This window comes from Podarcis raffonei, chromosome 10 (genome assembly GCF_027172205.1).
Source record: "Podarcis raffonei isolate rPodRaf1 chromosome 10, rPodRaf1.pri, whole genome shotgun sequence".
NCBI classification, from domain to species: Eukaryota; Metazoa; Chordata; class Lepidosauria; order Squamata; family Lacertidae; genus Podarcis; species Podarcis raffonei.
The window spans coordinates 72403231-72416860 of NC_070611.1; the positions used below are offsets into that span (position 1 = coordinate 72403231).

Sequence of the window (13630 nt, forward strand, 5' to 3'; positions counted from 1 at the left end):
CTGACCAGCAAGGACCGAGCAATGGGAGCTCACCCAGTCGCGGGGATTCGAACCGCCGACCTTCTGATTAGCAAGTCCTAGGCTCTGTGGTTTAACCCACAGCACCACCCACGTCCCTTACCTTTACCTTACTTTTATGCAATAAGCTAGTTCCCGCCCAGGTCTGTACACCCCAGAGACGTCTGCGACTGGACCTAATGGTCAGGGGTCCCTTTACCTTTACCTAACTGCTAAAGGCTTCCTTCTGTCCTCCCAGGCTCTGTGCGTCCCCACGTTCAGGCTCATCGAGCAACCCAATGGCCTCCAGAACCACCCGGACACTGTGGATGACCTCTTCCGGCTGGCAACCAGGTACCCCACATCCTGCGCTTGGCTCCTGGCTGCCTTGCTTCCAGGCCAGCCTTGGAACTTCCCATCCAGAGCAGGTTTTTTCGGTCTGGTTTGCTCCAAATCCCAGCAGGGACCGAACCTCAGTCTCGTATCCCCCATTGAGAGGCCCGCCGGAGCACAAATGCCTGGCAGTCTCTCTTGTAAAGGTCAGTATTCCTGAACCTTGGAGGAAGGAGGTTGCAAAAAACAGAGGGGCCGTTATCGTTGCGGCTCCGCTGCCCTCGGGACAGGAAGGGACCCTAATCAAGAATAGGGTTGAGGGTATCTAGGACCCAGATCCGAAGAGCTTTTATCAGGCATTGACACGCAGGAGGGGTTTCTTTTTTCTCGCCGGGAGCTCTGGGGTCCTAACCGTCCGATGCTGCCTCGCCCTCGCAGGTTCATCCAGCGCAGCCCCATCACCCTCCTGCGCAGCCAGGTGATTCTCCCCATCTTGCAATGGGCCATCGCTGCCACCACGCTGGACCACCGCGATGCCAACTGCAGCGTCATGAAGTTCTTGCGTGACCTCGTCCACACGGGAGTGTCCAACGACGTGAGTGGCGGGCGCCGGGGGTCAGCCGTTGATGCAGGGTGCCAAGACACACAGCTTTTTTTTTTTTTAATCATTTTTATTAAGTTTCCCATTTTAATAGTCCAATCAAATCACATTAAGTATTCCAAATTATACATATACATATCAAATAATCCAAATATTCTGCCGAATTATAAATTTTTTATTGGGACTTCCCATGCTTCAAGTTCTGGGGAGCTCTGATCGTCTCATATCTCCACTGCTTTTGATAGTCATTTCTCTCTTTAAATCTTCCTGTTAACCTCACAGCTTTTTATCCCAGAGAGTTTCTGGGGCGTGGGGTATTATCCTACTTTTCCTTGCAGGGAGTTCAAGGTGGCATATTTAACTCCTCCCAGCAACCCTGAGAGGTAGATTAGGCTGAGACTGTAGCAGACCCGAGGTCACCCTGCAAGCTTCGTGGCTGAATGGGGATTCGAACCCTTCTCTCCCAGGTCCCGATCCAGTGCTCTAAGCACTCTGCCCCCCCGGCTCTGGGGGAGGGCTGTCTGTCAGGACCCGCCATCCAGCTGCCAGGCCAGCCTTGGCCAACCCTGTACAGTGGATGCTCAGGTTGCGAAGGTGATCCGTGCGGGAGGCACGTTTGCAACCCGCATCTGCACATGCGTGGGTCGTGATTTGGTGCTTCTCCGCATGCGCAAAGCGTGATTTAGCGCTTCTGTGCATGCGCAAGTGCTGAAACCTGGAAGTAACCAGTTCTGGTACTTCTGGGTTCGGCACAGTGCGCAACCCGAAAACGTGCAAGCGGAAGCGTTTGTAACCCGAGGTATGACAGTACTCTCTTGCAGTTTTGGACTACAACTCCCATCGGCCCCTGCCGGCATGCCTGTGCTGCCGTCGGCCACATTGTCATGCAGCCATGCTGGCAGGGGCTGATGGGAGCTGTAGTTTAAATCAGAAGGAGCGTGCCGATTTGGTGAAGGCTTTGGTAGCCCTTGAGCCTGCTCCCGAGTCAGGCCATTCGTACCTATAAACTTCAGATTGCAGAGGCTGGCTGTAGTTTCATAGTGGTGCACGAAATGGCACTCTGCATGTGCTCAGAGGCAGCCTTTGAGCCCTGTTGCTGAAACAAGCTTCTGCAGCCGAGCTTTGCCTCAGGAGAAGCCCTTGCTTAGCGCTTTCTGTCACACATGTGGGAAAGTTAAGGTAGGAGAAAATATATTGTTTTGATACGACCCCTCCTCACTCATGCTCAGCAGCAGAGCACATTCCCTTTGCAACTTATTGGAAGCAAGTTGATGATTTGTTAGAATCCTTTCATTAGGAATCCAGTCTGGATTGTTCCTGGTAAGTTTCCCCTTTATTTCCCTCTTAAAATAATAACAACACGACACAGCCTTTTTTAAAAGTAAGAAGAAAGTTTTACTTGCATTCAGTTCACAGCAGTACAGTAGATGCTCAGGTTGCGAACGTGATTCGTGCGGGATGCACGTTCGCAACCCGCAGCGGCGCATCTGCGCACGCACAGGTTGCGATTCGGCGCTTCTGCGCAAGGTTCTCCAAGGTTTCCTGCCCCCAGAGAAGGGGGGGGAATGAAGATGGTCTCTCCCTCGGGAGCAGAAGTGGGGTGTCGAGAGCGGCCCATGGTCTGGGGGGGAAGCCGTCCGCAGCTCCGAGGGCCCCCCGCAAGTGCGCCCCTCTCTTTCTCTATCCCCGCAGCACGAAGAGAACTTTGAGGCGCGGAAGGAGCTGATTGCACAGGTGATGGCGCAGCTGGGACAGCAGCTTGTGAGCCAGCTCTTGCACACCAGCTGCTTCTGCCTGCCGCCTTACACCCTGCCGGACGTGGCCGAGGTGCTGTGGGAGATCATGCAGGTCGACAGGCCGGTGAGTATTCTGGTGGAGTATTGGGTCAGGTTCAAGGTGCTTGTCTTGACCTTTAAAGCCCTCTGTGACTTAGGGCCCTCGTATCTACGGGACGGCCTCTCCTGGTCTGCCCCGCAGAGGACCTTAAGGTCCATGAATAATTATAATTTAGAGGTCCCGGGCCCTAAGGAAGTCAGACTATCCTCCACCAGGGCCCAGGGCCTTTTCAGTGGTGGCTCCGACCTGGTGGAATGCTCTGTCCCAGGAGACCAGGGCCCTGCAGGATTTAACATCCTTCCATCTGGCCCATAGGACAGAGCTATTCTGCCTGGCCTTTAATTTGAATTCAGCCTGATTTTTTATTTCCCTTCTATTCCCTCCCCTTTTATGAAGATCACGCGCTCTGATACCCCGCAGCTAAGTCTCCCCTGGCCTCCTCGCTGGCCCAAGTAGGACTAATTCAGGCAGCTAGCCCTGGGGATTATCTAATTGATTTTTGAATTTCATTGTTATTCATGTTTTTACACTGTATTTTATGCTGCTTTTATAATTAAGTGTTTTAAATTTGTTGTTAGCCGCCCTGAGCCCTGTTTTTGAACCGGGAAGGGCGGGGTATAAATAAAAATTTATTATTATTATTATTATTAAGGAGGAAGCTGGGACTGGGCCTTTCGGGTGGGGAGAGCACTGGGCTTGCCCAGTCTGCCTTGGGCAGGACATCTGCCACTGCCCTCCCTCTGGGCACTAGCTTAACCCTACTGGACTTTGAAAAGCTAGACCAAGTTCAGTTTTGTTGGATCAAACGCATTTAATTTGTGTTTTGAACAAACATGCAGCCAGTCCTTACCATCTCGAATTGTATATTATCTTCTTCCTTGGCGGGTCGTGCAAACTGCTCTTTTGCGTCATGCTTTTTGTAAGGTGGACGCAGGTGGCGCTGTGGGTTAAACCACAGAGCCAAGGACTTGCCGATCAGAAGGTCGGTGGTTCGAATCCCCGCCACGGGGTGAGCTCCCATTGCTCGGTCCCTGCTCCTGCCAACCTAGCAGTTCGAAAGCATGTCAAAGTGCAAGTAGATAAATAGGTACCACTCCAGCAGGAAGGTAAACGGCGTTTCCGTGCGCTGCTCTGGTTCGCCAGAAGCGGCTTAGTCATTCTGGCCACATGACCCTGAAGCTGTACGCCGGCTCCCTTGGCCAATAAAGGGAGATGAGCGCCGCAACCCCAGAGTCGTCCGCGACTGGACCTAATGGTCAGGGGTCCCTTTACCTTTACCTTTTGTAAGTTGGGGGGCACTGGCGATGAGTTTACGGAACCAAGGGGTGCGAGATGGCCTCAAAAGGTTGGGGATCCACTGGCCTGCGCTGGCTGGCAGGGATTTCTCCAGGGGTTCCAGGCAGGGGACTCGGGGATGGATCTTGGTGCCTTCTGCACTCAAAGCAGGTGCTCTAACCCCCGAGGCTTTGTGTGTTGCTGCGGAGTCTTGGGAGGGTCTTGTCTTGGGAGTCACTCCTTCTCTCTCCCCCCTTCTTTTCTCCCCCCCACCCCCGTGGCTGCCACAGACCTTCTGCCGCTGGCTGGAGAACTCGCTGAAGGGCTTACCAAAGGAAACATCGGGGGGAGCCGTGCAGGTGACGCACAAGCAGCTGACAGACTTCCACAAGCAGGTCACAAGGTCAGTGTGGCCTTCAAGGCTGCGGTCGGGGGGAGCTGGGTGGGGGGATTGGTCAGGCGGGGGTACCAAGGGTAAGTGGGGGGGGGGTTTGATCAGACGCAGCAAGATTCCTTGGACTAGATCAGGGGTGTCCAACTTCCAAGACACTGTGATCTACTCCCACTATTAATAATAATAATAATTATTGTTGTTTAGTCGTGTCCGACTCTTCGTGACCCCCTGGACCAGAGCACGCCAGGCCCTCCTGTCTTCCACTGCCTCCCGCAGTTTGGACAAACTCATGCTGGTAGCTTCGAGAACACTGTCCCACCATCTCGTCCTCTGTCGTCCCCTTCTCCTTGTGCCCTCCATCTTTCCCAACATCAGGGTCTTTTCCAGGGAGTCTTCTCTTCTCATGAGGTGGCCAAAGTCTTGGAGCCTCAGCTTCAGGATCTGTCCTTCCAGTGAGCACTCAGGGCTGATTTCCTTCAGAATGGAGAGGTTGGATCTTCTTGCAGTCCATGGGACTCTCAAGAGTCTCCTCCAGCGCCATAATTCAAAAGCATCCATTCTTCGGCGACCAGCCTTTATGGTCCAGCTCTCACTTCCATATATCACTACAGGGAAAACCATAGCTTTAACTATACGGATATAATAATAATAATAATAATAATAATAATAATAATAATAATTTATTATTATTTATACCCCACCCTCCCTGGCCAGAGCCGGGCTCAGGGCGGCTAACACCAATAAAATTACAATAAAACATAATTTGGGGGGGGGGGGACAGACAAACAAAAACCAGTTTATTAAAAACGGATTAAAATACAATTTAAAATGCAGCCTCATTTTAATAAAGGTAAAGGTACCCCTGCCCGTACGGGCCAGTCGTGTCCGACTCTAGGGTTGCGCACTCATCTCGCTCAAGAGCCCAGGAGCCAGCGCTGTCGGAAGACACTTCCGGGTCACGTGGCCAGCGTGACGAAGCTGCTCTGGCGAGCCAGCACCAGCGCAGCACACGGAAACGCCGTTTACCTTCCTGCTATAAAGCGGTCCCTATTTATCTACTTGCACTTAAGAGTGCTTTCGAACTGCTAGGTGGGCAGGAGCTGGGACTGAACGACGGGAGCTCACCCTGCCGCGGGGATTCGAACTGCCGACCATACGATCAGCAAGTCCTAGGCACTGAGGTTTTACCCACAGCGCCACCCGCCTCATTTTAATAGTAGCCCATAAATCAAGACCATAAGGGGAGAGAAACATAAGGGTCAGACTGAGTCCAAACCAAAGGCCAGGCGGAACAGCTCTGTCTTGCAGGCCCTGCAGAAAGATGTCAAGTCCTGCAGGGCCCTAGTCTCTTGTGACGGAGCATTCCACCAAGTTGGGGCCAGTACTGAAAAGGCCCTGGCCCTAGTTGAAATAAACTGGCAGTGATCTACCCATTGGATTGACCAGAGTTGTTGAGCTTGTTTTAGGGGGTGAGATCAATCAGAGATGTTGAGCTTTTTGGGATCGACCAGGGACAACCAGTGAAATCAACCGGTTGGGCAGGCACAGACTAGATCACCCTTTGGTCCCTTCCAACTCTGATTGTATGTTTCACCTCCTTGAGCAGTTTTTGCTCACTGGCTTTATGAAACTATGATCCTTGTGTGGATCACGAGCCATTCATTTCATAGGGGACCCAGTGAGGCCCCCCGACTCACACAATCCCCAATCTCAATTTGCGTGTGTGTGTTATGCCTGTTAAAAAGTTTTTTTTAAAAAAAGCTTGTCATGCTGGGAGCAAGCTTGGCAGCCCCTCTCTCTGTGCCAACTGTGGAGGAGAACCCTTCTTTGCCAGGAGATTGCTGGGTCGGTGTGTCCCTCGGCTGGGATTTCTCTCTTTCCTCCCGGTTGCCAGTCGGGTTTTTCTGGTCCTGCCAGTCCGGTTGTGCTGCTTTTGGGAGGGGGAAACCGCAAGGCTGCTTGGCCCCAGTCCTGCGCCCTTTGCCAGCGCAGGGTGACTGGCTCGGGCAGGCCCATACCCAGCCCTATCTGCTTCCGAGGCCCTGTGGCTTTGCCAGGGCTCCTTCCCCTTCGCCCAGGGTGTGTGTGTGTGTGCTGAAGCAAGCCCTGGCCTGTTCCTCCATGCCACGCCTTGCCAGGCAGTTTGGCAAACGTCTCGGCACCCAAGTGCCACCCCAGCCTGCCTGCGGGGCTTTCCTTCCACCCCACGGCATTCGGGGCCTCCTCCAGCTGGGGCAGGCGGTTTATTCAGGGCTGCTGTGAACCTTTGCTTGCTCAACAAGAGCCTGGTGCCCTGGTCTTTGGGGATCCCATGGTAGCCTTTCTCCCGTGTGCGAGTAAGGGAGGGAGCTCAGTGGGTCCCATCTTGGGCACTGGAATTCCAGGTTTCCTCTGGGAATATCTGGCCTGCTAAGGAGGCTGTTTCCACACACACAACACATTTGACCCTGAGCTTCACCACCACTGATTTAGACACACCTCCGCCCAGTTCCCTAACCTCTGACTCAAGTTCCTGGTCCTCAGTTTTCTGCCCTGTTCGTTTTGTAGCTGCGCGGGGATTTAGACGTGCTGTCCCGGGTCTCTGTTGCTCCCCGTCTCTGTGTGGTTTGCTCGCTCTCAGGAAAGCTGGTCTACTGGCGGCCGTTGGTGCCTCACCCCGCAATGTGTGGCTGCACGGTTCCTGGCCATGCGCAGAGCGCTTGTTCTTCCCCTCCCCAAATAACGGCCGCCTCTCTCTTTTCCTCTCTCCTCCCGCAGCGCCGAGGAGTGCAAACAGGTTTGCTGGGCTTTGAGGGACTTCACCAGATTGTTCCGGTAGCCTGTGCCTCCTTCACTCTGCCTGTCTCCCAGGTGAGCGGAATCTCCCTTTTCCTCCCAATTACCTGTGCGTGTAGAGAGAGGTTTGGGGCAGGAGCCAGTGGCTTGAATATGGTGCCTTCCTTCTCCCCCTGGTCAGTTGCGCTGCCCTGGGCATGGAGAGGCTCTGCTGCTGGCTGCCATGTTTGACAGCTGTAAACACACAAGACATAACTGGCTGTACGTTTGAAAAAATAATATATACTATTGTATTGTAGATTTCAACAGAAGTAGCTCATAAAGTTCAATGAAAAAGGTAGAAGACCCAGTGAATCAGTTCATTCTACTGCAATGCGCTCTACGTGGGGCTACCTTTGAAGGTGACTCGGAAACTACAACTAATCCAGAATGCAGCAGCTAGACTGGTGACTGGGAGCGGCCACCAAGACTGTACAACACCGGTCTTGAAAGACCTACATTGGCTCCCAGTACGTTTCCGAGCACAATTCAAAGTGTTGGTGCTGACCTTTAAAACCCTAAACGGCCTTGGTCCAGTATATCTGAAGGAGCGTCTCCACCCCCATCATTCTGCCCGGACGCTGAGGTCCAGCTCCGAGGGCCTTCTGGCGGTTCCCTCATTGCGAGAAGCAAAGCTACAGGGAACCAGGCAGAGGGCCTTCTCGGTAGTGGCGCCCGCCCTGTGGAACGCCCTTCCAGCAGATGTCAAAGCGATAAAGAACTACCTGACATTCAGAAGACATCTTAAGGCAGCCCTGTTCAGGGAAGTTTTTAACGTGTGATATTTTACTGTATTTTTGGTTTCTATGGAAGCTGCCCAGAGTGGCTGGGGAGGCCCAGCCAGATGGGCGGGGTATAAATAATAAATTATTATTATTATTATTATTATTATTATTATTATTATTATTAATCAGTTTATGCATAAGGTCCATATGTGTGAAAATGTCTATTCCACCTGTCTGTTCATAGAGTCCAACAATCCACACAAAAGGTTGTTGCAGTTCCACAGAATCCTTTCACAGGGTCTAAGACAAGGATTTCCGGAATACTAGCCTTGTTTCGCCATCCTAGGCTTCATCAGTAGTACAAACAGTCGTAGTTACAGCAGCTACTACTATGCTATAAAATCCATTGTCCTGTTATATCATGCATGAGTTTGTATGGACTCTATGAACAGACAGGTGGAATAGACGTTTTCAGTACAATCAAAATTATTATTTTATTTTTTCAAACATACAGCCGGTAACATCTTGTGTGTTTATTGAATGTTTCATGTAACCAGAGGTTTGTTGTTGTTTTGCGCATGTTTGACAGCTGGGCAGCGGGTGGCCGCCTGCCAGGGATTGCAAGGGGTCAGTCTAGATGGCTCTAAGGGGTCCCCTTCCAACAGATCCATGCCCCCTCAGTTAATGACCAACCCAAAGGGGCTGTTTGTGTGGCAGGGAGTGGGGTGGATTGTGTGTGGCCTACAAGTTCTGTGTCGAAGGACTTTTGTAGCCCATTTGGTTTGAGAGGTTGGTTCGCCTGGTGTAGATAATTCTGAGTTAGTTAGATGGACCAGGGATTGATGACTGAGCTCAAGTCACCTTCCAACGTTTCTATGAGATTCTTGACGCAGAAAAGATGCTGGCTCCCTGCCAGGGTTCGAAACCAGCCAGGCGCCAGGTGCGTTTTCAGACCGGCGTGGACCCAGTAGCAACCACATGGCGATCTTTGAATGCCTGGTTGGCAGCTGGTGAAAGCAAAACGTCGCTTAGAGAAGGACCTGAAATATTTTCCTTGAAGCTGGGATTAGTTTTATTCTGGATTGTTTTGTTTGATGTTTGGATGTGTTGTAAACTGCTTTTGAGATTTGTTCGTAAGAAAATAAAGCGGTATAGAAATGAAATTAATAATACAGTGGTACCTCCGGTTGCAAACAGGATCCGTTCTGGAGGACCGCTTCTGCGCATGCGCACGGCGCGGTTTAGCACTTCTGCGCATGCACGTAGAGCGCTTCTGCACATGCGTGCACCGCGAAACCCAGAAAACTACTTCCGGGTTTGCCGCATTCGCATCCCGAAGTTTACGTATCCAGAAGGATACGTAAGCGGAGGTACAACTGTAATAGTAAGCGAACATGATCCGTGTGGGATGCAGGTTCGCAACCCGCGTCTGCGCATGCACTGGTTGCAATTCAGTGCTTCTGCGCATGCACGACTGCCTAAACCCGGAAGTAACCCATTTCAGTACTTCCGGGTTTCGGCAGTCCACAACCCAAAAAAAGGCAACCTGAAGCGGACGCAACATGAGATATGACTGTAATAATAATCCCATCAGGGGGGGAAACTTGAACATACATATTTTGGCAAGCCTAGGTTTAATTGCCATTTGGCGATTAGATTATATATCTGAGTTTCTAACACTGCCTCTCCTCTGCCTTTCTTTCACGGCTCCTCCTCCTTCCCCCTTTCCCAGGAATGTCTTATTTTCAGAAGAGGAAATAAAACTACCAAGACAGTGTCCCACAACCAGCAAACTTCATGGCGGCTGAGGGCTCTGGCTCGCTCTGCTGTGTCCCGCCAATCCGGAAGAGACACTTTGCCGCGAGAACGAGTCGGTGAAGTTCCTGCTTGTGAGTGCGAGAAAGAGAGAGAGAGAGAAAAAGAGATAAAAACGCGAAAAAAAACCATAAAATCCCGGGGGGCACAACTTATCCGCGAATATCGATGGCTGCAACTGACCTACGGCGTCGCGAGGGGAGGGGGAGCCTGCTTTTTCAGATGGACTTGCTTTAAAAAAGAGAGAGAGAGAGAGAGAGAAAGAGGGAAAGAAAGAAAGGGGGAAAAGACAAAAAAAAAACAATGAAAAGGAAAATAGTAATAAAATGTTTTAAAAACAACAACAGAAATATGAAACAATAGAAAACTAATTTGCCTGGAAGCAAAAAAAAAAAAAAAGATGGAAAAAATGCAAAACAAAGTAGTAAACTTTCTGTGAAATGAAAATAAAAATGATTACTTAAGGATCCATTCGGGATTAAGAAACAAAAACCAAACACCTATCTGAGAAACCCAATAGTCTGCCCTGCAGGGGATGGGGGGGATGGGGCGAAGGGGCTTAGTCCAGGGTTCTTGTTGTTTTGCAAAGCCCCACCCTCCGGATTTCCAGAGCTCTGCCTCCCCTTTTCCCCCCGAGTCCCAAAAGAAAGATCGGGTGGAATCCCAGGGTCTTTGGGGGGTTGGCAAAGGAGGACCCACAGAGAGAAGGGTTAGGGAAAACCTAGACCCCCACCCCACCAACGTGTTTGCTTACTTTGATAAAACAGTTATAATATATATTATATTATATATATAAATATATATTCTTTTTTAAAAGTTGATTTGGGTTTTTTGGAAAATTTGGTTTAAATCTGTTTGGGATTTTTTTTTTAACCGCTTTGGAGGGGTGGGGAGGGGCTTCGTGGGAGGGGCGGGGGGGCTCTGGAGGACCGAGGGGGGTGCGGGCAGGCTATTTCGTTAAAACCGATCCCGGCAGCGACTCCGGTGTGGGGGGAGACAGAGAGAGAGAGAGAGGGAGTCGCGGGCCCCGCGCAGACATTGAGGCAGGAAATGGGGGGGGGGTTCTGTTCCGTCTGGTGTTGTAGCCATCTCGAGAACAAGATTTAAAATATTAAAAAAAACACGCAAAAAAAGAGAAAAGAAATAAAAACAGACGAAAAAGTTGAAACTGCAGCTGTCCCAGTCGCCTTTTTGCCCTAAGGGCTTGCGGGAGTGGTTGGGGTTTGCGGTTTACATTATGCCTCCTGTCCCTTTCGTCGACGGCCTTCCTGGATTTGACCGTCGCAGGATCCTGAAGGGCACAGAGCAGCCCGTTCTTTGAGTTTAGAGCAGTGCCCGTCCCCACACTGGCCGCTAGTTTCGTGTGGGTCTGTGCGCTCTCATCTCTATCATTTGCACGAATTCATGCCTCTTCCTTGTCCAGCCCTGTGTTCGAAATCTGCCATGCGCGTTTTGCAAGTGGCGCGGATCCTACTGCGGCCACACGGAGATTTCTGGATGCCTGCTTGGCGACTAGGGGAAGCAAAACGTCACTTAGAGAAGGAACTGAAATCAGTGGACGCTCAGGTTGTGAACGTGATCCGTGCGGGATGCACGTTTGCAACCTGCAGCGTCATGTCTGCACACGCGCAGGTTGCGCTTCTGCGCTTCTGTGCATGTGCAAAGTGCGGCCGCCGAAACCCGGAAGTAACTCGTTATTGATCTTTCTGGATGCCCGCTTTGCGACTGGGGGAAGCAAAACGTCACTTAGAGAAGGAACTGAAATACAGTGGACTTATGCGCATGCGCAAAGCGTGATTTAGCGCTTCTGTGCATGCGCGACTGCCGTTCCGGTACGTCCGGGTTTCGGCGGGTCTGTAACTTGAAAAAACGCAACCTGAAGCGTCTGTAACCAGAGGTATGACTGTATTGTCCTTGAAGCTTGAGTTAGTTTTATTCGGGATTGTTTAGTATGAACCTCTTTGAGGTTTGTTCTTTAAAATATAAAGCGGTATAGAAATGAAAATAATCATAACAGCAAATTTCACTGCAGAAAAAAATAGACATTCCATTGTGGCGACCCATTTGGAATTGGCTTATATACCTTGGCTCTCGAACTTAATCCATTCCGGGAGTCCATTCAACTCCCAGAACGGTTCGAAAACCAAGGCGCAGTTTCCGAAAAACGTTTGCAAACCGGAACACTTTCGGGTTTGCGGCGTTTGTTAGAGTACCAACGTACCACTGTGTCTGTGTTTCTAGCAATTGCCTTGCTGTCGTGAGTACGTTCATCAGCTGTGCCCCGCTGGATAAAACAGCTCAGTTCTTGCTCATTTTGGGTGGGCAGCGACCCCCTCACTCTTTCTCCTGAGCCAGGGGAATTTGGGGGTTTAGGCTTCTGTGGGATCAGATGCCCCCCCCCAAAACTCTGCAAGGAATGCCCCAAGCTCAGCGGCCGAACATTTGCCTCGCAAGCAGAAGGTCCCAGGTAGAGTTGGGAGAAACTCCCTGCCAGATACCCTAGGGAGCGGCTGCCAATCAGTGCAGACATTACCGTATTTTTCGCTCTATAGGACACAGTTTTTCCCCTCCAAAAATTAAGCGGAAATGTGTGTGCGTCCTATGGAGCGAATGCAGGCTCCTTGGCTTCAGCGAAAGCCCGCAGGAGCCGCATGCTCTTTAAAGGGTGCGCGGCTCCTGTGGGCTTTTGCGGGAGATGGAGGAATTCCCGCACCTCCCGCAATAGCAGGGAGAAGGTCTGGGGGAAGCGCACAGGCTGCCTGAAGCCTGTCCGCTGCTCGCAGAGCTGGGGTGTGTGTGTGTGTCATATTCTTTTCCTTGATTTCCCCCATAGGGTGCACCCTATGGTCAGGTGCGCCCTATAGAGCGAAAAGTACGGTACTGAGCAAGAGGGAGCCAAATGTATAAGGCAGCTTCCTGCGATGGAGCTTGCTTCAGGAATGGGATGGTGCCACTGAACCGGCCCAGGAACGAGGCTACAGCGAGAGGCTCTGCCATCCTGTCGTTCCATTTGCAGGCAAGGAAAGGGCTTGGGGTGGCATCTTTGCTGTGGACCAGACCAACCAGGTAAAGGTGGGAAATGGAAGGGAATCCTCTCCCATCTCTGCTGTGACGAGCAAGCAGCCGTCCCCATCACGGCCCCTCTCCCGGTGGCTTGTGCAAAATAAGCTTGTGCCTCATTTATTTTAAGAAAACTGCAAGGCAGTTCATAGCGCACCTGCTCTGGGGAAAGTTGTAGTTCTGGAGCACCAGCTTTGGTAAGGCTGCTCTAGGAATCTGAGGCAAGAGAGAGCTCTGCTACTGATCAAGTGTAGATTTAGCTGTGCGAATGTCCAGGAAGGCATGTTGCTATCTATAGCAAGCAGGTGGTTTGAGTCAAGAATGTGTGTGCCCTCCTTTGCACCCCTAACGCTCAAGGAAAGCCAGGAAGCTGTTGCTTCTTGCGTCTGAATTGAGAAGAGGCTGTTCTTGAGATACGCACATTATTTCCAACTTCCTGCAAGGTGTGACGAATATAATCCAAGGGTCTGGAAACTAAGCCTGATGAGGAACGGTTGAAGGAGCTGGGTATGTTTAGCCTGGAAAAGAGGAGATAGGATAGCCCTCTTCAAATATCTCCAGGGCTGTCACATGGAAGAGGCAGCAAACTTGTTTTCTCCTCCTCTGGAGGGCAGGACTCGAACCCGTGACTTCAAGTTACAAGAAAGGAGATTCCAGCTAAACTTCAGGAAGAACTTTTCCAGCAGCAAGAACTGTTTGACAGTGGAACTGACCCCCTCAGAAAGACTCCTTCCTTGGAGGTTGGATTTAAGGGATGGTTTAGTTGAGATTCCTGCATTG

At 51.1% G+C, this 13630-nt stretch overlaps 1 protein-coding gene across 2 annotated transcripts in view; it reads left to right on the top strand.

Moving 5' to 3' along the window:
• Positions 1 to 10958, top strand: part of TNPO3 (transportin 3) — a 46353-nt gene extending 35395 nt beyond the window's left edge. For both annotated transcript variants that reach the window (XM_053404696.1, XM_053404697.1), the window contains exons 18-23: positions 257 to 351; positions 769 to 925; positions 2624 to 2791; positions 4333 to 4445; positions 7194 to 7286; positions 9708 to 10958. In XM_053404696.1, the coding sequence (XP_053260671.1) occupies positions 257 to 351; positions 769 to 925; positions 2624 to 2791; positions 4333 to 4445; positions 7194 to 7254 (594 nt within the window). In that variant the 3' untranslated portion in view covers positions 7255 to 7286; positions 9708 to 10958. The remainder of the gene's footprint in view (positions 1 to 256; positions 352 to 768; positions 926 to 2623; positions 2792 to 4332; positions 4446 to 7193; positions 7287 to 9707) is intronic.
• The last annotated feature ends 2672 nt before the right edge of the window (positions 10959 to 13630 follow it).